This window comes from Ptychodera flava, chromosome 10 (assembly GCF_041260155.1).
Source record: "Ptychodera flava strain L36383 chromosome 10, AS_Pfla_20210202, whole genome shotgun sequence".
NCBI classification, from domain to species: domain Eukaryota; kingdom Metazoa; phylum Hemichordata; class Enteropneusta; family Ptychoderidae; genus Ptychodera; species Ptychodera flava.
Window position 1 is genome coordinate 26,472,822 of NC_091937.1, and position 26,156 is coordinate 26,498,977.

Here is a 26,156-nt window from a genome sequence, read left to right on the forward strand (position 1 = left end):
ATTCTAATCTAAGGGCATGTATGTAATGTTTAATGGTACATACAACACACAGCATCAAGTACTTGTTGCAGGTACGCTGAAATAACAACTTTGATACTATTACTATTCATTTGTGATTTACAGTTTCGCAAGTTGTGTTCAACCAAGAAATACAAATTACTGTGATATTTACTGCATACCAACACCAATAATAATATCTTAGCCATGACTGTTGTAACGTTGCTGGTGGGCCATTCAGATGTACTCTATGCTGTTCACGGTTACAGGTTTGTTACTAAATATAGCTGTACACCTGCGACATCGGACACGCAGCTTGAAATGCGGACAAATTTTATCAATGTTCCATGCATGGCTGTTTTTGCAACTTGTACTCTGGGTCGTGAATATGTTTTTTAGTATTCATTGTTACACTAGCAGTCGCCCACTGAGATGTATTTCGTCATTCTTGCATGCGTAATTTTCAAAAGCGGAATCGAAAAATGCGGACAAATATTTATTTGTGCATATTAATGAGAGAACATTGACGTAATCTGTAAACGGCCCTATTGGGCACACGAATGTTGTACAAAACACATTATTTCTGACATGAAACCAAAGAAACTACGCTGGGAGATTAGAAACTAAACATTAATAATATGAGTGGAATTGTAAATACGGCTTTGATATCAGGCAATTCTTACTTTGAAAAATGTTTTGAATGGTGCCGACACCACCACCAGACATCCCTATATGTACAGTCCAAGTCTACACAGGAGGTGTACAGCCGGTAATTGACAGGTAGGTAGCTGGTGAGGGTTTTCCCTAGTGGCCTCACTTTGAGTTAAAATTCATAGTGGCCACATGAGGGCGCTCAACTTATGAAGAGGGTCTATTGCTATAGATTTTTTCAAACTATTTTATATGTACATTATGCTACAAAGTATAGTCTGCAACTGTCGCAAGCAATCACAGATAACAATTTTCATTAATATTTGACAGCATAGGAGTGTAATAAAGTCTCTGTGCAGAGAACATAGATGAAAGGGCTAGAATGCATTGAAAGAAAACATGTCTGGACTGAAATGTAACACCGTGAGAAACTTTTGACTTTTTCTTGAAAAACACGATGAACTAATTTGTGACAAGCAGTAAACAACACTATAATAGGTCAGATAATACAACTGACTTCATGAGAACCAGGCTTTTTTTTCCTGAAAACTAGAGTCTGAGTAAACATAGCAATGCATTTCCAAATATGGACAAAGACTATCCAGCATCTTTGCTATATATAGAGGCAGACTCTCAGGCTTTGCACTCAGATTTTCGTCAAAGTTTTGTGGATCAGGGCAGCTGTGGCTGTGTCAAGTTGTGACTTGTCAGACAAAACATACAAGAACATCGAAGTTTGAAGTCTATTAGCTGATACTTTGTCCGAGTTCATTCAATGGTAAGTAACCTTACACTTTCATCATATCAGTCTAGCAAGCATAAACATTGTGATAACACATCACAGCAGCAGAAAATTGAAGAATATCAAAAGCATCTGAGCTTTTAGGGCATTTTGAAGACAATCATGGTTACTGTATTCATATTATATTAAAAAACTCTCGATATCTGAAGCTGTGTACTCTGTCCAGTATATTCTCAGTAGCAGACCTACAACATTGGTGAGCAAATCCTTTCCATTTGGGTAGTCAGTTTTTTTCTTTGTCAGTCTATTAATTATGAACCAGTGTAAACACAAAATTCTTGTGTACCTGCAGTCTAGCTTGTCAGTAATGAAGTCATTTGCTAGTCCTGCAGTCTAGTTTGCCAGTCCTGCACACATTCTTAATCAAAACAGCACATTGGTAACTACTCATCTGTTTGGCCAGTGAACTAGCAGTACACTGCTATCCACTTGTCTGTTGGACCAGTGAAATAGCCAGCTGCCTGCTCTCAGTGATCAACATGCATGGTGGTACCTAACCTGTGACACTGCAACATATTCACCCAAACAACTACAAGCAAAGGAGCTACATCGTTTTCTACATGCATTGTCTCATATAGGTTGTTTCATCCTACCATGACAGTCAAGTACAATTTGTATGTTTTTTTTCTATTTTTCCTCTTTCTAGCACCAATCACGATGTTTCTAAAAACCCTGACATGGTTTGTCATGCTACAATGTTACATCATTGCTACTTTGTATCAATTTGCAACATGTGAGGAGCAGAGTGTACACACTATGACTGGGACACTGCAACCTGAAAGTGAAGACTCAGAAACCATCCAGTCTGCAAGAAAACAGTGTGCTCACTTCATCAATGGTGTCCCTGGCATTCCAGGTAAATTTCAAGAATATTTATAGGACCCTAACTCAGTAATAGAAAATGAGACATTATGACACAACTAATATAATGGCAATAATTTTAACCTGTTAACCCTAATTTTCCTGTAAGTAGATCCACACTTACGAATGGAAACGATTTTACAGTCTTGGTATGGTGGTGAAAGTGTAAAAAATTTGATAAAAATTTTATGAGTTTCAAATTAAAATATAACGGCAATCCCTTACCACTAATACTTCATTTAAAGAGGTATATTTCTGATGACACTGAAAGTACAGCCTTTGAATTAATAGATTAAAAAATATTAACGTATGGCAAAAACTTATGCTTAGAGAAAACACAAAGTGATAGACGTACCATGTCAAAAAGATGCGACATACAGTCAACAAACAAATAATTATCTGAGACATAACAACCACTGGTTATTTCAATTGCTTGATTTTCAAGTTTACTTTGCAAAACATAGGTCAATTGATTCATGTAAAACATAGCTTTGGTTGCAACTTGCATACAAATTGACAAATTGACTCATAATTTGTTATGCACTTTTTCATGTCAAGACATATTGCAACAATGATATCAGAACTGGTTTTGTAATAACGTCACACAATCCATATGTGCCATGACATATTCAATCACAGTGGTTTGTTTTAGGGTTTTTGTTATTTTTTTTCATTTTTTCCAAATGTCCCTAAGAAACAAATTCATTTAACTCGTGTAGTGTTTGAAAAAAGTTGGTCTTGGCATGTCTGAATAATGGTTGTAGATGGATGAACAGATAGACGGAGCCCAATCTATGGGTGTCGATTTGTGTCCAACAATTGTTCTATTCAGATTAATAACTATGTATGAAATGATGAAGAAATTCGATAATTTTTCTCCTCAAAAACACAGTGATTTACTTTTTGTTATCATTTGGATTTACCAGGAATTCCTGGCAGTCCTGGACCAATGGGTCCTGCTGGTGTGCAGGGACAACATGGTCAGATTGGATCAAAAGGGGTCAAAGGTGACCTTGGGCCACATGGTCAACAAGGCCAGAATGGTGTACCAGGAAGTCCAGGACCAAGGGGAGAGAAAGGTGACACTGGACAAAAGGGTGAAGGTCAAATTGGTCAGAAAGGTGTCCAGGGAAAACCAGGTCCACAGGGTGACAAAGGTGAACCTGGGCTGAAGGGCAGTACAGGTCAACATGGCCTGACTGGACCAAACGGACAGCAAGGACAGCCTGGACAGCAGGGACAACCAGGACAGCAAGGTCATAAAGGAGACAAAGGTCAACCAGGGAAAACACAACAAACAAATCAAATTGCATTTTCAGTTTCAAGAACTACATCATTGGATAGGGTATCTCAACACACTCCAGTCACCTATCAGAAGATTCATACCAATATGGGCAATGGTTTTAACATAACCACTGGCAAATTTACTTGCTCTGTTAGTGGTGTTTACTTCTTCATGTTTTCAGCGATTAGAAATAATGATAACAGTCTGTTTCTGTGCCTAATGAAAAATGATGAAAAACTTCCATGCATATATGTGAATCACTCTGCAAACAGAAATTTTGGTTCAGCTTCCAACAGTGTTATCATAGATTTACAGCATAGTGATGAAGTGTGGGTCAGACTTGGCAGTGGATATGCATTGTACAGTAGTGGAAATGAATACACAACCTTTACTGGGTATCTTCTGTATGAAAATGCTTGAAAAGGAAGAACTCTCAATTCTATATTAGTTGATATTTTTTGGAAATTAATTAAAATTGTGTTTAAACTGCAGATTTATCTCATAGCCTGTGACTTTTCTTTGATAAAAGTCTAGAATGTGATAATTTCTGATGTGTTATTAAGATATGTATAATGTTAGCATTAGTACATCATTAATAATTATTCTTTTAATTTTACTTGGCATGTGCACATGGCATGCTACTGATTGAATGTTGCTTTTTCATTATTTGCTGAGGTCTGGAAGACAGTTTGCCAAAGAGTAGGAGGGCAAGTGATCTCCTGCATTAAGTAACATATTGGGCATATTCCTATATTTGGCCTATGATATGTCTATTTTTATACATGCATTTTAAACTTCAAACTTTAAGTATACTGTTTGTGTTCTGTAGCTGAAATTCACAGCATCTAAATGTATTTGTTTCTCTGGAGTCTATAGACTTGAAATTTTTTTCCAAGTCTCCAATTCTATGTTACTCTTTTTTCAAGTATTTCCTATTGATTTTTATAGGAGAATTGCTTCAATGTTGAAGAATAAAATATAATTAACCTTTCATAAGTTGCCAGGGTATTCAGTTAAAATTGTCTTGAAATATGCTACATTTCAGTTTCAATTCTTTGTTCATCAACTAATGGCAAAGGTGTAGATAAACACCAGTAGCCAACAAAAACAACCAGCTACTTGACCTTTCTATACCTGCCACTTTTCTGAAAAAGGAATATTTCCTCCCAGTGTTCTCCCTGAATAAGGTAACAGGGGCGTGGCGCCCTCTTGTAAATTCCAAGCGCCCCCTTGCCAAAAATTAAAAAGATTTATTTTTTTGAAAAATAAAACAATAAAATGTACGGGGAAAAAGTTGACAGTGATTTACAAGCAAAATGCATGCGTGAGCGTCGATCCTGCAGGCTGCAAACGTAATTCTCATCGATCTTGCAAATCTCGCGAGTTTGTGATGTCATCCGAGATCATAAACCCATGTGCAACTCATCGATGGCAGCCATATTTGAATGGCCGTAACGTACGCGTTAGCCACGGTCCCTCCATAGGGACCGTGCATTAGGTAACCGACATGGCTGAGTAAACATGCCAAGGACAGCAGAATACACTGAAGTTTTTATAGGAGGTTAGAATTTCGCTTGTGTATTCCTTCCCAAAGCAAAACGACCTATTTTTAGGCTCAGCCGGACGTGTATCAGGATGAGAACATGTGAGTGTTATGCAGGGTTTTACATGACGCGCATTTCTGCGTCCTTTACGCATAAACCGGACGCAGGACCCCTCAAAAACTAAACCACGCGTCCCTTGGGACGCAGCAATATCTGTTGCTGGTGTACACCTTGCGAAGCTGCTGAACACGTAAAAACATCCCAGTAAACCTACCGACCCCGTACTTAATGGAATGCTCCATAGTGCATTGGCCTCCACTGTTTCATAACCAATGGTAACCGCGGAAACAAATTCTATTGCTGTAAAAAGTTACTTTCAAAATGTAAACTGATTCTTAATTGGTCGATTTCTTGTTTGTGTTGATTAACACATGTTTATGCATCAGGGCGGGTTGTGTCAAAACAGGCCGATCTGCGAAAGTTTTTCAGCGGCCGCAGCAACCAGCACCATGCAGGTTTGGTCGAGGCCGAAACGGCAGCTACGCCATGCGATACTGATAATCAGGTCCCCCGACCAAGTCAGCAAAATTACGAACATTCAACAGAAGTTGACTCAATAGATTAGTATAAATGGCTTCGATATTCTGAAGAGCGAAACGTCATGGAGTGCGGTGTATGTTTGAAAGCACAGGCTCTTGAGTCAATGCAGGCGAACCGCTAGCCGCCACTGATACAATAAAAATTTTTATTGATTTTATTGTATCAGTGGCGGCTAGCGGTTCGCCTGCATTGACTCAAGAGCCTGTGTTTGAAAGCAAATGTTACATGCCCGTTCATGGAAGGTTTTTGTAATTTTCAACATTCAACTCTCACTCGTCATCAGGACTCGAAAAGTCGTCTCACAAGCGTTAAAATCCTAAGCATGAGGACCGGCAGTTGCAGGGTAAGAGCACAGTTACGAGTGGAGTGATACGTAGCGGTAAGAGTAACGAACTCGAGGCGTACGCTGCACAATTACGTACTGTTTACCTGATCGCTAAACGTGACCTTCCATGCGATGTATTCACTGACATCATTCATCTGCAGAATCTGAACGGCTTAGACATTGAATATTACAAACGTCCTCAGATAGTTATGGAGTTTGAAGAGTGTATTCAACGTGCGATCGAGAAGTCCCTGATTGATAGCATACATGCAAGTGACGTCATCGGTATAATGTTGGATGAGACTTGTGTTGTGACATTTCATTCATAAGAAACTTGCAATATATGTTCGATATATTCAGAATGGCGAGGCGAATGTTTCTTTCCTCTGTACCAGTAAATTACAGATGCCACTGCTGCAGAGATCGAAAACGCCTTGATTGAATTTTTGACTAGGAAAGAAATCTGTGACGAGCCGTGAACAAAATATATGGACTAGGAACAGACGGGCGGCCGTAATGACCGGCCGTTTGAACGGGTTGGGTGCAAAATTAAAAGCCAGAAATCCCAACCTTGTTCAAGTGCATTGTGTTGCACATCGATTGAATCTTGCTGCTTCCCAAGCAGGCAGAGATATTGAATATTGCAAAGAATATCATAATATAATCCATTCATTGTATAAATACTTCATTGACTCTAGTGTGAGATATGACAAACTTAGGGAAATTCAAACTCTGTTGAATGGGAAAGCAAAACGAATTACTGAGGCTACATCTGTTCGCTGGCTGTCGGTCGAATCAGCTGTCAAGATGGTTTTCATCAGTTTTGAGCCAATTGCCTTGGCACTTGCAAGTGACAAAAAAGGGGGAAAGGCTGATGAGCTGTTGAAATTTATCTCTAATTCATTGTGTCTGCTATTCACTGCCTTATTGATTGATGTTCTTACTGTCATTGGAATTTTGAGCCTTACATTTCAGAAAGATTCTGTCACCTCTTATATCAAAAAAGTGTTCAGTCTACTAGGGACACATTGAATAGAATGACTAATGATTCACACACTGTCAGAGACGTCTTTAATGATTTGGGTGATGTTCCTGTGAACTAGAATTTTCATGTAGGAATTATTTTAAGAAATATGCAACTATTTGCTGTGTGTTTTAATACTAATTGAACACAGTGAAGACCATGGCATTGATAAACTATAAATATTTTTGTGAAATAAATTGGGACCCCATATTTTGATGTAGGACTCCCATTTTCTAACACCAGGAGTCCCAGGGACTCTCAAAAGTAAAAGTGATGTAAAACCCTGGTTATGGTGATAATTTTGACATCGATGAATAAATGTATGTCTGTCGCTATGTTTTCGTTTTCAAAAAATGTAATCTTCATTGAAATCAGTGAACTGGGATAAAAGTTATGGAACACTGTCTCAGATCTCTTTTCCTTTGAGTTTTCTATACCAAAAAATCTGAAAAAATACTCTCCAAGTGCCACCAAATAACACCATTTTAATCTCTGTTTTTCAAAAGCTCCAACGGCAGAAGGGCGGACACCCCCCTCCTGACCCCACTCCCCCCCGCATTGGGCGGTCGCTTTTGGAGCTTCGCACCACGTCTTTGCCCTCTTGTAAAAACATCCTGGGGAGAACACTGCCTCCCATCCCTCTACCTCCATCTACTTGCCATATTTTGCCATCCACTCATGAGTTGAGCAACACTCCAGATGGGGGATATTCTCAAAGCTAAATGCCTGGAAAATACTGCAATCTAATAAAGTTATCACAGCAAGCGAAGTTGGTGTGAAGTCCCCAAAACCGCTGTCAATTAATGTGTTGATAAATCAGATGGAGGTGTCTGATTATTTAGAAATCAGAGGGAAGTTTAGTGAATAAAGTTCATTATCTATGAAACTTCTATAGAATTTTCCAAACGTGGCTGATGTGTTAAATTCTACCATATTCTGTATCCGGCAACAACTTGTAGACATTACAATTTTGACTTGTACTTAACATGACTGGGAGCCATGAGTCTGTGTGCAGACGAGAGGTTGGGAAATTGATCGAAGTGAAAGTCTTCCTGTGAAGACTGAGTTCACATGAGGAAACATCTGTCTGGATTGAACTGTAACATTGAGAGAAACTTTTAAGTCTCGCAGTCCTGCAGTCTAGTTTGCCAGGCCTGCAGTCTGGCAGCCTAGTTAGCTGGCCCTATAACTTTGGAGTTATTATGTTCAATGTGCAATGTTTAGTTTATTGCATTTCAAGGCCTCCGGCCCAAATGCAATCGAGGGCTTACATTAGTATTTTAGAGAATAAACACACAAGTCTAAGAACAAAAACAAAGTAATATATGTGTACACAAACAAGGTATCCATCAGAGCCATATCATTACATATCAAGTAGTTGTGATGTAACTGTTATTCTATGCTTGAAAGCTTTTAACCCTTTCGCTGCCATGGTTTGTCCCAAATCCATTGTTTTCTATGGTAAAGTTGGACCTGTATACAGGGAACTGGGGGTGAAAGGGTTAATGCATACAAGAAAACAAAGACTACGGAGCTCCTCAGATTTAGAAGAGCTCATGCGTTTCACAAAAAGTATTATGCAAAAGTGAAATAAGATTGTTCAAAACCTTACTGTTGTGAAAATCAACAGCCATAAAAATTTTACAATAATATCACATTTAGCTCTGTACTTGGGTCACCATGACAGCAATAACTTTTCTAGTCCTCTTCTTCTTCACATAAGCCTACAGCCAAAAGTTAAAATCCTGCTAAAGAAAACACACTTGATGAACATTTTTGAAACTTTCCAGAGCACTGAAACAAAGGAGGCTGCTTGTGGTGCAAGGCAATTTTACCATTGCGTACTGTGTTGCTAGGGTGACTCACCTTAAGAAGTTCGGCATTCATCAAAGGAACAATGATATTAAGGCCATACAAGACAATATCACCCGCCGATACATCACTAGGTAGTTGATTACTGTTACCTCCAATTATGTCCTCTGTGAAAAAATCAGATATGCTTGCTATCAAAAATGTTGTAGAAAATAAATTTGATTTGCAATTAATATATGACAGAACGTTGTTGATTTAAATATTATAATCGACTGTTGCACGATAGAATTCAATATTGTTCATCAGCATCAAAGGTCATTTTGCTTACGGCTTCTATGTTACTGTTTCCTATCATGCATATATACCATATTTATCCATATAAGTGCCTATACTCAGGCAAATTTCAAATCATTGAATGGCTGGTTAAGTGCTCAGAGTTCTTTTTCATGTTTCTTGGAGGAAAGGGAAATGGAAAAATTCCAAATCATATTTTTTATTATAGTGAGTCTTATTGATCGCAAAATTTTATTGAGTCAGAATTTTTCTTATCTCAGGGCCCTTGAAATCGCAGTTTGTTATGTGCTTGATATAAAATTTGACAACTTATTTTGAACAACGTTGCATATGTCACACTTTTTCTTCGTTTCAATGACAATGAACATGTTTAGGTCGGGTCTTGATATGCGGCTAGCCCCAATTTCCTGAGGAAAATTACATGCTCTAGACCAAGATGCATACATCAACTTTGCAACAATGTAGCCAAGTTATTGACAAGATGCAGTCAAAATTGTGACAGTGTAGCTAGCATCTCTCTCTCTATATATATAAATCTTTTAGTGCTAGTTGTGAGGTGGATTAGTATTCATGTATGCAAATTATAGTAATGAACATTGTTTCAGTCTTAAAATGTTATGCTAATGATTCTTTATCAATGGAGAATATATATCTACCTCACACCTTGCATTGTATACATTATATGTACATACATATGTATGTATGTGTATACATCTTTATCTACATAGATCATACACACACGCATGCATATATACATGTGTGTGGTAGGGTACATGCATGCATGCACACAGGAATTGTCACGTCTCCCTGATAACATTTTGTACCTAGACACAGGAAATGTACAGCAGTAAGAGAATTCCCTCGTACATGTAAACTAACTGCACACTTACCCGTTATTCCAAAATCTATGAAATCCTTGGATAAGAGATTTGTCAATAGCTGCATCATCAACAAAATATCCTGATAGTGGTCTTCTTCAGCCGTTACTTCAAAGGTTTTCTTTCCTATTGGTGGAAATAACAGGACAAAGAGTTAGTTGTCGTCGGTAATTGAGCTAACTTTGCGCGCCATGAAACATATCATAATTTTGCAGTGTCTTCCCAGAGCAATTAAAGCTACAGTGGCCATTATTCTTCAAGAGAAAATGCCAAGTTTATGGGCCTCTGTGGTTTTTTTTCTTTGGCAGTTAAGGTAGCATGCGCCTTGAATGCGAAAGACTTAAAACATTTGCTCAAACTTTCCTCAATGAAACTTTCATTTTTTCTCTCACCGAATCGAGAATAAAAATCAAGGGTTACCGTGCAAAGTTTGGTACTAGAGAAACAAATCACCCAAAATTTACCGATATTTGAAATTCAAAATGGCTGTCATCCCTGTTCTAAGGAGAAAATAGGTTTTTCTTTATACTAAAAAATCTATGACGGTGAAAATTTTTCTTACCCTGTCTGAGAGCTTTAAAATGAGCACCCATAAATGCAAGATCCGAAGAGAATTGTAATTTTTTGAGAGTCTGAATATCTGTCTCCGAGGCACATTCTACCTTACTAGATGTCAGGGGAAACATGGATATTTCTCTGAAAACTCACAACCTACCATTTCACACACATTGGCGAAGACACAGGACACAGGAAAATAGCAATTACTATTGATGTAGGGGGCTGACATGCAGGTAATCAGAAAAGAAAATATCATTTGTCACATGATTTGCAAATCAGTGTTGCAAAGTCACAACTTGGTCTTACAATGAAACAAAAGCAAATGGACCAATACTGGACCAACTTGCAAGACAGCTGTAGGCAGCCCTCACTGTGCAAATCTTGCAAAGTCACCTTTGATTGGTCGGTTGTTTTCCCATATGAAGTCATCTACAAACAAGTGTGCCATAACTCAGGTGCATGAATAACATGGTGTCCTCAAATTTCAAAAGGGATTTTTAACAATAACATCTTGCCCAATTTGTATACAATGTAATTATTGAAAATTATGAGAATGAACATCTCTTTACCCTTTTATACAATGGTTTGGCCCAAACTCATTGTTATCAGTGGTGAGTCAGGACCTGTGTACAGGGAAATAGGGTGAAAAAGTTAAAAATAAAAAAAAACATCTGAACTCACCGGTATTATTTTTGGAATACGTTTGCAGCAAAGAAAGAGAAATCTCATAAAATTTGTTGGTGTCTCTCTGTGGAAAAAATACAGACAAAAGGCAATGATGACATATGTCCTCCGTAAAGATGCAGACGTCTCTTTACCAGACAGCATAATCAGGAAGAGATAGTGAGTCTGATGTGGATTTGCAATGCTGCAGCTCAAAAGGGTAATAGTTTTAAATTGGTGATTTTTTATTCATCATTTCTGTTTTCAGAGTGAACCAGAGTTTTGTGTTCTAATCCCAAAGCATGTTGAGATACACAGTATTCAGCTTGTCAACTCAGGCTGTACATGTGTAGACTGCATTGTTATTGTTGACAAGTGAATTCTGGTCCGGACTAGAATTCGAATGTAAACAATAACAGTGCATTTTACATATGCAGTGGCTGTGTTGACAAGCTACATGGTAGGTGTTTCAAAATGCTTTAGGCAGTGGGACTAGAAGCCGTGGTTGACAGTAAAAAACAAAAATTGAGATAAAAGTCATCAAAAATTGCAGCACAAACACCTGTGGTCTATTCCACTCTGCGTATACGCGCCCCATAGACGTGTGTACACATGCCTGAGAAGTACCAAGTCAGGAAACCAAATGGCTATTTCGTATAGGGACTAAGCCACCATGTCATCTTCGGCATTTGATTTTAGTGTAAAAATTAGCAAGTTCATCTATCATGTAACCGTTTATCGTTCCCTATCATTCTCAAAATTCATACCTGATACTTAGTCTGCTTCAAAAATGTTCATTTCATGTGATTTTCGGCCAAATTCGATGCACACCTCGCCAAAACTGAACGTTGGGCACCTCCACTTTACTGACGTTGGTGCCGCCTACCCATGCGGTGTGACTGGAATGTTACTGATGCTTATGTTTTGGCGAGGTGTCTGTCAAACTCGGCTAAAAATCACACAAAATGAGCCTTTGTAAGTAGATGAAGTATCAGGTATGAATTTTTGTGTGATTTTCGGCCGAGTTCTGAAGACACATCGCCAAAACACTGAGTGTAAGTAGCATTCCAGTCACCTTAATATCAGTAAGGTGGAGGTGTCCCATGTTCACTGTGAGGTGATTGGAATGTTGCTCACGCTTATGTTTGGCAATGTGTCCGTTGAATTGGGCCAAAAATCACATGAAACGAGTGTTTAGAGTCGCCAAAAAGCCTGTTTCCCTTGACGTGCACATGGACATCATAGTGCATGGCTGTACACAGACAGACAGACAGACAGACAGACAGACACAGCATAAACCATTTGTCCCCAGACATCCCCCACAGAGATTTACAAGTACAAATACCATGTGTGTAGACAGCGGCAACAAGAACTATTGTGTGAATCAGAGATTAGCGACTATGAAGAAGACCATGAACATATGTTCAACACTGCACACACGCATCACTGAGTCAGTTCTGATATAGGCTTCCCCGTCATACCTCTGAGATATAGCAGATCACATGATTCGCAACCTCTCTGAACACTTCTAGAATCTTAACGATGATATCTGAATGGTTCTGGTATGTCTCGAGTAATGGCACGCACTCTCTTAGTAATGGGAGACTAAAGGAAAACACAGTGGACACATTGTCGATCCTCGTTCCAAGGACAGTCCCTTCAATCATTGAAAGCAGAGTGACAATTTCCCGTTTCACGTGCTCTTCATGACAATTCCTTTGGAAGTTTTCTTGTTGCAGTAAATTTTTGAATCTTTCTTGCACAGGTTGTAGAAGCTGAAACAAAGAAACCAGAGTAAGATTACATGGTACTGTATGTCATTCACTTTGTTACCTTGAAAATATTGATGATATTTCTCAAGTTTTCATAATGCTAATACTTTTGTGAACATTCAGCTGAAAAAAGGGTAACTTGTGTATAGTCCTTCATATTAAGTACGAGTGAACTTCAACCATGCAGGCTGGTTTTTGAGAGGAAAAAATGTTAAAGTATCGTAAGGCAAAATGGTAATGACAGCCGATGTCTTTTGCACACTGACAGGGTGACCACATTAACCCTTTGAGAGCTCAAGTCAATTTTTGTCACCCTATAACTCAGACAATTTTTGTCGATTAGCTCCTGATAATTTTTTTTTTTAGATTTTCCCCTAACTTTTGATCAAAAACTGTAGCAAATAAAAAGTTATGTCAACTCGATCCAAAATTATAAAAAAATTACACAAATTTTCATAAAAATTAGAAAATTGATTTACAAACATTTTGGTGGGAAAAATCACAGCACTCAAAGGGTTAATCTTGAAAAATTTACAAGCTGGTCAAGAGGCGATGTGAAAAGCACCAAAGGATTATCACAGAACAAAATCTAACCTGACTCCAGTAGCTGTGTTTTGTGTCTTCATCGCCAGCTGAGGTGCCAGCCATTACCAGAGCCTTCATCAGATTGCACTTGATATCTTCTGGAAGCAGGTCCAGGGGCGGAGAATTGGTGGCTTGTCTCTTGGCCAGTGTCCACAAGCCCTCACACTTTATGACCGTTTCACACCTGTCATTTCCAGACAAGACAAGGGAATTTACAATAATAGAAACCAGTCATTGTCAATGACGTAGTCTCCACTTGGTCATTGAATTTGAAAACAGAATGGCCATCATATGGCTGTATTGAATTGTATCACAAAACAAATTGATGTGCATATGTATAACATGTGGAGTAATCCTTGTACCGAATTTTAAAGAAATCGCTCAAGGTATCTCTGTGAAATTGGAACGGACAAATGCACAGACGCATGCAGAGACGCAGGGACATGACTAACTCTATAAGTCTGCCCCCAGACTAACAAATGCACGATGCAGGGAACTAATTGCATTTAGCCTCAAATCCTCTCTGCCAATCCCTTCCATGAAAACTTTGAAGGGCCAAAATCAAGAAATGAAATCATCATTTGAACTTCTCAAAAACACAATAAAATTGCTAAAATAATTAGTCTGGAGTTTCAGCTGCTGACACAAGTTTGAATAACGAACATTTCAAAACAAAATCGCAATGGTGTTTTCATGCAAAGAGATAGTTCCCAAGGCATAACCCTGGCATATATGTAGTGCAAATTGCACATGACAACTGAAATAGAGGTAAACCACCTGCTGTCCTGCATGAACACCCTCGAATTCCATTTGTCATGTGCATGTTTCACTTATCCACGGAGCCTTATACTTACACAGGGATGATAGGAAGACAAGTTACCTATTAATGCCACTAGGGGTGCAATGGACAGACTTCAAGTCATAGGCAGCTTCCAAAGGATGTTACATAGTGTTGATCCTCATTTTATATTCAGATTACATTATATATATTATAGCCAAAACATGGAACTACATTCCTGACGGTAGGTGACCATTTGTCTGACATAAGAAAGGCAAATGGTCTCCCGCCTAGAGGGTACACAGTCCCTTGTTTGGGCAATAATGTTTTTATTACATGCTTGCAATGCACAACTCTCTGATATAGTTTCCACTTCAATTCAAATGTTTGGTTTTATTTGCAAATGACAATCGTATGCTTGATTTACATGTTACATGAATATCCGTTCAAAAATAGATTGATTTGCAACATATATTTTAATCACTGAAACCTGTGAGTAGAGTTGTCCTGAATACTGCTGATTTCTTGAGGGTGACAAATTTTCTCAGAAAAAAGATGCCACCATCTTCCAAGACTGCAATTCCACTTGGATTTGAGTACAACCATGCCAGGCGTAATCAACGGTATTTTGTAGATGACAGAGGCCTACCTTTCTTTCTGTTGGACTAGCGCCACCAAGAGGTTGACTGTATCCATTGCCAGATCATGTTCTGAACTCCAAACAGACAAATTGGACAGAATCTTATCAATGAGAAATCCAATACTCCACTGCCCTCCCTCGGTGTCACGTCCAAAAGCTGCCGTCAAAGCTAGACTCATCTGGCGGTGAAATAAAATAAACAAGTCATCGTTGATGACACAGTCCCCACTTGTTAATCAGTATTTTGATTACAGGTCCTCAAAGAGGATAGAGTCCTCTTCATTAGGTCTGTGATAAAAATACTTTTGAATGAATTCGCTTGATACATGTCTGAGTTATGGTTCAGGACATGAAAAAAATCGTAACAAAATGGTCGCACAGCGGCCATATTGGATCGCATCACAAAACAAATTGATGTGCATAGCTATGACATTGGTCGATGTCCTTGTACCAACTTTGAATAAAATTGGTCAAAACATGCGGATATGCCTGAGAAATGGCTCTGTACATGAAAAAATCGTAATAAAATGGCCGCCTGGCGGCCATATTGGATCGTATCACAAAACAGATTAATGTGCATATGTATGACACAGGTCAATGTCCTTGTACCAACTTTGAATAAAATCGGTTGAGATATGCCTGAGTTATGGCTCTGTACATGAAAAAATCGTAATAAAATGGCTGCACAGCGGCCATTTTGGATCGTATCACAAAACAAATTGACATGCATATCTATGACATTGGTCAATGTCCTTGTACCAACTCTGAATAAAATCTGTTGAAACGTGCCTGAGTTATGGCTCTGTACATGAAAAAATCGTAATAAAATGGCCGCCTGGCGGCCATATTGGATCGTATCACAAAACAAATTGACATGCATATCTATGACATTGGTCAATGTCCTTGTACCAACTCTGAATAAAATCGGTCAAAACATGCCTGAGTAATGGCTCTGTACATGAAAAAATCGTAATAAAATGGCCGCCTGGCGGCCATATTGGATCGTATCACAAAACAAATTGACATGCATATCTATGACATTGGTCAATGTCCTTGTACCAACTCTGAATAAAATCGGTCAAAACATGCCTGAGTAATGGCTCTGTACATGAAAAAATCGTAATAAAATGGTCGCCTGGCGGCCATATTGGATCGTATCACAAAACAAACTGATGTGCATATCTATGACATTGGTCAATGTCCTTGTACCAACTCTGAATAAAATCGGTCGAAACATGCCTGAGTAATGGCTCTGTACATGAAAAAATCGTAATAAAATGGCCGCCTGGCGGCCATATTGGATCGTATCACAAAACAAATTGACGTGCATCTGTATGGCATTGGTCAATGTCCTTGTACCAACTTTGAATAAAATCGGTTGGAACATGCCTGAGTAATGGCTCTGTACATGAAAAAATCGTAATAAAATGGCCGCCTGGCAGCCATATTGGATCGTATCACAAAACAAATTGACATGCATATCTATGACATTGGTCAATGTCCTTGTACCAACTCTGAATAAAATCGGTCAAAACATGCCTGAGTAATGGCTCTGTACATGAAAAAATCGTAATAAAATGGTCGCCTGGCGGCCATATTGGATCGTATCACAAAACAAACTGATGTGCATATCTATGACATTGGTCAATGTCCTTGTACCAACTCTGAATAAAATCGGTCGAAACATGCCTGAGTAATGGCTCTGTACATGAAAAAATCGTAATAAAATGGCCGCCTGGCGGCCATATTGGATCGTATCACAAAACAAATTGATGTGCATATCTATGACATTGGTCAATGTCCTTGTACCAACTCTGAATAAAATCGGTCGAAACATGCCTGATTAATGGCTCTGTACATGAAAAAATCGTAATAAAATGGCCGCCTGGCGGCCATATTGGATCGTATCACAAAACAAATTGACGTGCATCTGTATGACATTGGTCAATGTCCTTGTACCAACTTTGAATAAAATCGGTAGGAACATGCCTGAGTTATGGCTCTGTACATGAAAAAATCGTAATAAAATGGCCGCCTGGCGGCCATATTGGATCGTATCACAAAACAAATCGACGTGCATCTGTATGCCATATGAAGTAATCCTTGTATCAAGTTTGAATGAAATCGCTCCAGGCATCTCAGAGATATTTGCGTGAACGGACGGACGGACGCACGCACGCACGCACGGACGGACGCACGCACGGACGGACGCACGCACGGACATGACCAAACCTATAAGTCCCCCCGGACGGTGTCCGTGGGGACTAAATAAGCTCTCTTTGGTATATATACATATACCAAATGTGAATTCAAAATAATTTAATGAATAAATACATACATATTCCCCTTTTAAGGTAGCTTTCCGCCTTTGTTTTGGTATTTTGAGTCAAAAACACGATTTTTCTTTTATCCCTGAAAAGTATTCCTATAATATTGATCTTCCTTGTGTGTAGAATATCTTGGTCATGAAGTTCCTGTTTTTGGGTGAAATTTTGGAATAAAAATGTATGAGAGGCACAGGTGTACATTTTGGCGTTTGAGACTACCGTTAAGGTCTTGATTGACAAGGGATTACGCTAAGCAAGCAGCGTCACGGTATTCACATGCACTAAGACAACATCCGCTGTGAAAATCCCATTAACACCTACCGTTCACTGCGTGGGTCAAGACCATAGTGTGTACCTGGCAATTAGGCGTCGAAAGGTGGGTCTTACCGTTTTTCTCATAGGGGTGGCCGCTCCCAAAAGATCACAATTTATCGACACAATCGGACAAGGTCAGACTTATGACATTGTTGACGGTACAATTTCAGATTACACAAATGGCCCACGCACTAAATGTTTTATCTGGGACATTTTTGTGCTTTTGTAAAAGCACCAGGAGTGGTTGATAAGTTTCGTAATGTTAAACATCTTTGAAGAGGCTGTCCCGTATACATAAATGGTACGTTCCACTGGCGGCCTCAGTGACAGCGGGAACACTTGAATACCGCAACAGACACCCTTCACATCTTCAACATTCAAGCAACATTCGGCCTCTTTCGGCCGAAGTTTCGGCTTCTTTTGGCCCCAAGACATTTCGACACCCCCGTTACGATTTATTTTTTTCCCTTCAAACTTATTAGTAACTTACAGACCAGTCATATTCATAAGCGTGACCTTTGCGTTCTGACCAGTATGACTTTTACAGTGCCGTTTAGGCGCTGCTTTTCAAACTTTGACAGTGTCGGCGGCTATTGCTATTGAAAATGATATGAAACCCTTTTCTCACGGTTTTTCACCATGTTCTCACAAACTTTAAAGCATGTGAATGCTGACACTATACTTCTCAGTGTTTTGATTTGTAACATTTGGCATGAGTTCCCCAACCAGGTAGTGCCGAAACGTCTTTGGTCGCGTTGCCTAAACGTCTTGGGGTCGGAAATTGTGCGGCCGAAACGACTTTGCGCCAAAAGGTCTAGAAACCCGACATTGTCCGTTCAATGAGAATACTAAGTAAGTTGAACAATTGATGAATAAAAATGAAATATCAGAAACTGCGGCACTGGAACTACTTGGGATTAGAAAATACAAGGTGGAAACAAATTGCATGGGCTTCAGGACAGCGACAGCAAATTTTCCCAAGGCAAAATACGTAGCGATGCAGAAATCACACGCCACAAAACAATACTGCTTTGGTTTGCAGACGTTTTGGCACAATGGCAGTGAACTGATAATGTCGAAGTCGTTTCAATCCCGCGGTCCCGTTTTTCCTTCCCATTTCGTTTCCGGACCGCGCTATTACCCAAAAATTGTACAATGCAACCACCCTACCACTAAATGAGAAACCGACCTTGACAAGGTAAAAACATACGTCGACTAACAAATGTTCATCGTACACCGGATGAATGTGAATCAAATGATTTTATGGGAATTAGACTAAATGGACACGGCAACATGTTATCAGTTATCATGGCAGTAGCCAAAATGCTGCAGGACCGAAGACACATTTCAATATGAATTTGACCGTCACAACGTAATAACGTAATCGCCCTGAGTTTCATCAACATGTCATCATTGGTCGGTAAACCATTGAATGAGACGCTTACGGGCTAACTACTTGAATACAGTACAAAACACCATCCTAATACTGAGATTTACATGTAATGAAGACGGGTCTGATATCATATTCGCCTGGAATCGATGGTACTCATGTTGGATACGAACGACAGCAGAGAGTAATATAGATCTATCTGTGACGTATGACGCTTGACGAGCGGTCTATTGCACGCAACTTGCGCTTGATGAAATGACGAACTTTTCTCTATGTTCATGTTTTTTCAACTTCTCTTCTTTGACTTTTATGCCGCCGACAGGCGATTGGTTCATTTTAGCATAAATGACTCCAGAAACGGTCTTCACCCACAGAAATGCTGTACAGAGTGAGGACGAACTATTGTCTCAGAAATGCTCGTAGTTTGATTAGTATTTATCGGTTTTCAAGGCGCGTGAAGATCTAAAAAATGGCTGCTCACTGAATCCTCGGTTACCCTAACCCACGGCATGGAACTGTTCTTTTTTATCTCCATGATCACAGACACGGCAAATGTACATCCACATACAAACGCAGATATTTTTGTTGCCACCCAATATTGTTTTCCCTATATCACTCATCGGGCTCGCTTTCATTCCGCAGCCGTGAGTCGTTTCAGAGGTCGAATCGAATGCTGCCATAAACTTACACTGTTCATTGTCATGGCGGTAATTAGTCCAAGCGCTCGTGTAGACGGCATCGAGATGCCGTAGCAGTTCCGACAGTTAGGTCGAACAGTTAATACTCTATTTAAACCTTACAACTAATCAGTCAACAGATTATGCATAATCCCTTCCCTGGCACTCCCCAAGTTTATTTACTCATCAGCTACTGTGTAGATTGCGCTCTAAAAAGAGTACAACGCTCCCAAAATTCACCCTTTTAGCCTCATTTCGACCACTGACACTGGTTTCAATGAGTGAATATACTGTTGAAGTTGAACACTTTGATTTCACTATCTGGTTTTAGTGTTTTGTCGGTTGAGTACATTGTTTATTGCCATTCAAAAGGAAAAAACTGAACCAATTTACTAAATCGCCTTTTTCTCAGTTCGGCATTTTGTCACATTGCAGCACGTTCAAAAGAGTTTAACTCGAGAACGCGTGAACGGAAGTTCACCAGATTTTCACAGACGTTTGTCAAGTAGGCTGTCTCCAAAACCGTGTCTCAGTTTCTTTATGAAGATTTTTAAAGTCGAGTTATTGCTGCTTAATTAGGCGGCATTGTTAGACCAATCGGTGGATAAACTTTGGCTCAACGATGTGAAAAAACTAAGGCCTTTTTCAAAAATCTGAGACACGGTTTTGTAGCCAGTCTTCTGAAGACCAATTGCCCGTTAACACCTAAACAATAGCCCCTCTCCGCTCAGACTTAAACTTTTTTACGTGAGACCTTCCATGTTCTTTACACTTTCACTAAGATCTTCAAAAAAAATCATCGCACACTAATTTTCTTGATTAAACAAAAATATTCATAGAAATAGCTTTCAGGTGATATATAATACTTGGGTAAAAGTACACATCTTGATGGCATAATTCACGTTTGAAAATAGGTCGTCGCAAAGGTGGAAAGCTACCTTAATAGGGCTATTCATGGATGATGTCATTTTCCTCTCATTAATATGCAAAAATTAATATTTGTTTGCATTTTCAGATTACAGTTTTAGAGATTATTACACATGCAAAGAATTGCGAAAATACCTTTTAGTAGGCGACTGCTTGTGTAACAATGGATAGAGAAAGACATGGCTCAGACTATAAGCTGCAACAATAGCCACATTTACAATGCTGACAAAATTTGTCCACATTTAGAGCAAAGTGTCCGATGTCAGGCATGTGCAGTTTCATGCAGCAAAATCTGTAACCACAAATACTGTTACTGAAAAAACCATTTCATGAAGTTACTCTGTTACCTGGGCATAGTACCGTTCGTTTGGTAGTAGATACGCCAAGCACCATCTCCTCAGAAACCACATGGTGGTGGCACCAACTTGTGGACTCAATAATGAAGAAAGCTGTGCACTCACAGCACGCCGTTCAACCTCTGACAACCTGAATACTGCAGCTATTAATCTAGCGGATATAACAGAGATGCAATTTTAACGATAATACCTACATCTGTACTTGCCTATTTCGTTAATATTTAAGTCTACACAAGTTGCAGTCTCATTCAGTATTTAGTATAATTGTATACACAGCAGATTTCACATCACCGTTTACAATATTTCATGCACATCACACACAATATGTAAATAACTCAGGCATAAGAGCTGCCAATGCATTTAATCATTGTGTTAACAAGCCAAATAGTCGGTCTTTTCAACATGCTTTGGGTCATGGGGAGTAGAACAAGAACTTATGGTGACATTCAAAAAAAATTAGTGAAAAATAGGAAAATATAATCAGAAGTTACAGCTACTGGCCCTTTAACCCTTTCACCCCCAGTTCCCTATGTACAGGTCCAACTTTACCATAGAAAACAATGGATTTGGGTCAAACTATGGTGGTGAAAGGGTTAAAGGGGAAGTTACAAGACTGTGGGTGCATAATAGAGGGATCACTGATGACGCAGCCATGTGTATACACTGGGTGGGAGTTTTTGAATTCTCATAGCATCGCTTTGACCACATGAGAAATTTGAACAATCATGATGGGTAGTTTTGTGATGCATGCACAGAGGGGTCAAATAGTCGTACAGGAACACATTTTGAAACATATGCATTCTTTGACAAAAACTGGAAATTTTTTTCAGTTTATTTTTGATGCAAATTTAGTAGCTATATATTCACAGACAATATATGCAAGATTTAATGACAATGAACGCGTGATACATGGCAAAATCATGGGATTCTGGGATCAAACACAGCACATCCAATCAGAAGTGTGACTTTTTTATATTTGCATAGATTTTCGATAATCTGGCTTTTATGGGGGAAGTTCCTGTTTAATTTAGCAATCAAACAGATATCACAAATACGCTACTGCTTTCAGTTTTGTATCACACAACTCCTTTGTCTTAAAAAAGTGACCTGGAACCCACTCTTATGTTCCATGGCAACAACCAATCAAATAAGTTATATCCACTCACCTGACTACTCTATCACTTGTTTCTTCACTGCCCGGTATTGAAGCGACTTTCTCGCCCGGTGACCCCAAGACACGCAGAGTAGTATCTATGTTAACATTCTGGGATTCGCTTATGGAATATTCCATTATATCTGAGGGGATGAGTGGGGTCTCACCCTGGGCCTCGTCTGCCAGGACGTACCCTAAGAAATAGCAAAACGATTATACATCTTACAATATCTGTCTGCGACATTTTAAAACAATCTTTTCACTAGATTGGCTTGCACTCTTTACTTTCTAGATATGGCTTCGGTTAAAAAAAGTTGAACAGCAAAAGGGCCTCATCTTTGGGGAGCCCTTCTGCTTTACGAATGTGGGCAACATAAATTGCACTCATCCCATTCAAATTTTATCATGTACCATAGGCAGTAATACTGCTTTTACATTTAAAAACTTATAAACAATGACATTGATAGTTGACATAATGTTGGAAAACATCGATAGTTGACATAATGTTGGAGATAATGTTTGATGGTAAAGTAAAATTTCAGAGCCATTTGGTGTAAAAACTGAAAATAGAGAAAGTCCTATCAGTATCACCTTGTTGAACTAACCATACGACACATTTCATATCTGAAGCAGATTTGTTAATAGAACTGAACACAAAGATAGCTGGGTTTATACACCAACCAGCGATAGGATCCTTCCTATACAAGGCTGTTGGCTTATTTAGAAAGTGTGATACAGAAGGAATGGTAGGGAAGTGAGGGCGCCCTCACTAATCTCATACAGAAGACTCATCACTGTGTATTTGTGATGCTCACCCGATATTAGCACCAGCCAGTGAATATCTTCGTACAAGTCATCTAAAACGGTATCTTTGTCACTCATGTTATGAGCACCATGTGTCATTACGTGTTGTTGCAGTCGCTGCAGCTGTCCGTGCAACCGGTTAACTCTTTCCTCCAGTAACCTGGTACAAATGGTGACAGCACATTAAATATGGTCTACTAAAGTGCAACTTAGAGAGAGTTCAGGCAGTGGACAAATGGAAAGTTCAAGTGCAAGTGTGATGACAAAATTCTGTTACTCTACAATCTGTATACAATTTTATGCTATCCCCATTGTCCATACAAGACCATTACAATTTTTTTACATATATCAGCACAACCAAAGCGTTAAAAATCAATTTGGCCTTTTAGACTTGGGTGGTGAAAGATAATGAGGTTCCCCAATGGTATCGAAGTTCTAGTATGATTAGTTTTCCTTAACCCTTTGAGTGCTGTAATTTTTCCCACCAAAATTTTAGTGCAACATTTTACCAATTTCTATGAATTTTCTGTAATTTTTTTGATAAGTTTGGACCAAACGGACATCACATTTCATTGGCTATAGTTTTTCTTCAAAATTTTGGCAAAAATCTGAAAAAAAACTTGACTGGCGATGCATTTTATGATGGCGACAAAAATTGACCTTGGCGCTCAAAGGGTTAACAAAAATGTATAATTATGGACTCACCTTGTAAGTAGTTGAATGCTGTGTTCAGGTATAACCCTGGCAAGACATCCAATACTGCATAACTGATCACTGAATAAAACCCTATCATCATCTTCTGCTTCGTTGATTTCTTCGTCGTCAAAGGATGAGTCCCCATTGGCTGTCTGAGAAAGTAAAATCAGGAGACAAGACTAGAGTGCATGTATCGCTTCTTGAGAATTTCTTTTGATGTGGACTGACACACAAATTTCTGCAGTTATTCTACCGACACATCCTGTATTCCTTGTGTGTGTGTGTGTGTATGTGTGTGTGTGTGTGTGTGTGGTCAAATGGGATAGTTCTTTTACATGTAGTTAGAAAAAGCAAAGAAATTTCCCTTGACAGCATTAGGACAATAGTTCTACTCTGGAATGAAAAGGACACGCTGTTTTCTGCAGACTTATTACACTCAAAAGATCACACGATGGTGGTACAAACAAGCACACAATGTACAACATGTATTTCCATGCGCATTTGTGTATGTGCTTTTGTTTGTGCAATGGTCAATTCAAACTCAGGTTTAACATATTGCACTCTGACAGTCACCATATTTTCCATCCACCCAGTGGGGGCTTGGGTTACGGTCAAGGTCATGGGTAAAACCTGGAATTCAAAATGGCCCACGGTACAAACAAAACCATGTGCACAAATGTGCACAGAAATACATGTATTTCTGTATGCATTTGTACATGTCGGTTTGTCTGTACCACAATCATGTGATCTCTTGGGCATACTGAGTATGCAGAACAAAATGCGTCTTATTTCGGAGCAGGACCATTGGTGGATGTTTCTTGTAGCACATCATCAGCTTCTTAAAATCTCTTGTTCAGTATCGGGACAGTCACCCCCTGAACATCTATCATCAGTTTCTCAAAATCTCTTGTTCAGTATAAAGATAGTCACACAGAGCGTCTATCATCACCTTCTCAAAATCTCTTATTCAGTATCAGGACAGTCACCCCCTGAACATACATCAGCTTTTCAAAATATCTTGTTCAGTATCAGGAGAGTCATCCCCTGAAAATCTATCACCGAGCTGTAATTTGGACAGCCGTAAGTGAAAGTACATGTATTGGTGGGTATAAAATCACCCAGGGATGCCAGCCCATGACCCCCCTCTCACCTGGTTCCTTGTTCCATCCGGTGCGGCAAGATGGCACTGTACGTAGGTATTGAATACTTCGACGGCCTGCTGTTTGAAGTAGCCAGTGGGGAAGTGTTGGTTATCTAAAGTGAGGGTACTCCACGCATCAAGCAGTTGGTCAAACGCTTCCATATGAATCATGTCGTCTTTATGCATCTGTAGTGAAAACACAACACAATGGGCAATTCAACACAAGTAGAAAGATTAAAAGACAAAAACACTTTGTCACACATACTCAAATATTGAAGTATAATTTTCTTTTTCCTAACATATTTTAACCTGTTCACCCCCATTTCCCTGTCAAAAGGTCCAAAATCACCATAAATAACATTGGGTATATGGGCCAAACCATTGTGGTGAAAGGGTTCAATATGTTGTTTTGAATGGTTGATATTTTGACCTTCCACTGTTGCATGCAACTCGCATAATTGATCAAGAACAAAGTTGAAAGATTGGCATTAGCATGGGAAGTCAGACACCAAAAATTCATAAATTATAGTTCATATCGTATCAGAGGATCATTTATTTATTTATTTATTTATTTATTTATTTACCTTGTGGGTTTCCTGTGCTTATTTTGTCAAATTTCAAATGTTTTTAAAAACAAACTAAAAAATATGAAAATAAACTAATAGAAACTCTAATGGCGTCACATCACTTCTCACAGACAACCCAATACTTGGACATTTTGGAGAGAAAACGTGACTGGCTTACTGCTTCCTCTAAGGCAGCCTTCCGTCCGAACTGACACGTTAACTTGGACAAGGTGTCGATAAACGGATCCAGCAGCTCTCTGGGTAGACTGACTATGATGGCTATCGGGTACACTGTAATGAGTCTGTTGACGATGTTGGAGATTCCCAGCGCTTCGTGGTCTGCCACCTCAACGCTGCCAGGATGGAAAGCGAAAAACACATATTGTAATATCAGCTTAGAATGTACCTTGGCCACAGATATTCAGACTCTCAAATTTTTCAATTCTCTTCTGACCTACCTCTTGTTGGGGTTCATTTTAAAGCTATAGGAGTCAGAAAACCTTTCACCATCTGTTTTTGAAAATTGAATATTTCCTTTTTCTCCATAGAGTTAAGGTAGAACGCACCTCGGGGACAGACATTCAGACTCTCAAACTTTTACAATTCTCTTCTGATATACCACATGTGGGGTTCATTTTAAAGCTCTTGGTGAAAGAAAACTTTTCACCGACTTAGTTTTTCGAAATTCGGAAATTTTTATTTTCTCCATAGAGTTAACACAGGGATGGTGGCCAT

At 39.1% G+C, this 26,156-nt stretch overlaps 2 protein-coding genes across 3 annotated transcripts in view; one reads left to right on the forward strand and one right to left on the reverse strand.

The window, feature by feature from the left end:
• Positions 1–26,156, reverse strand: part of LOC139142354 (exportin-4-like) — an 87,828-nt gene that overhangs the window by 47,191 nt on the left and 14,481 nt on the right. For both annotated transcript variants that reach the window (XM_070712270.1, XM_070712271.1), the window contains exons 9-20: positions 25,600–25,774; positions 24,865–25,041; positions 23,724–23,866; positions 23,030–23,178; positions 22,228–22,408; positions 21,053–21,212; positions 15,079–15,248; positions 13,661–13,835; positions 12,776–13,069; positions 11,313–11,379; positions 10,086–10,199; positions 8,956–9,068 (exon numbers count right to left, since the gene is read on the reverse strand). In XM_070712270.1, the coding sequence (XP_070568371.1) occupies positions 8,956–9,068; positions 10,086–10,199; positions 11,313–11,379; positions 12,776–13,069; positions 13,661–13,835; positions 15,079–15,248; positions 21,053–21,212; positions 22,228–22,408; positions 23,030–23,178; positions 23,724–23,866; positions 24,865–25,041; positions 25,600–25,774 (1,918 nt within the window). The remainder of the gene's footprint in view (positions 1–8,955; positions 9,069–10,085; positions 10,200–11,312; positions 11,380–12,775; positions 13,070–13,660; positions 13,836–15,078; positions 15,249–21,052; positions 21,213–22,227; positions 22,409–23,029; positions 23,179–23,723; positions 23,867–24,864; positions 25,042–25,599; positions 25,775–26,156) is intronic.
• Positions 739–5,234, forward strand: LOC139142361 (complement C1q tumor necrosis factor-related protein 3-like). Its single transcript, XM_070712279.1, has 3 exons — positions 739–1,426; positions 2,097–2,306; positions 3,238–5,234. Exons 2-3 carry the CDS (start codon positions 2,108–2,110, stop codon positions 4,014–4,016), a joined length of 978 nt encoding a protein of 325 aa, XP_070568380.1. The 5' UTR covers positions 739–1,426; positions 2,097–2,107; the 3' UTR covers positions 4,017–5,234.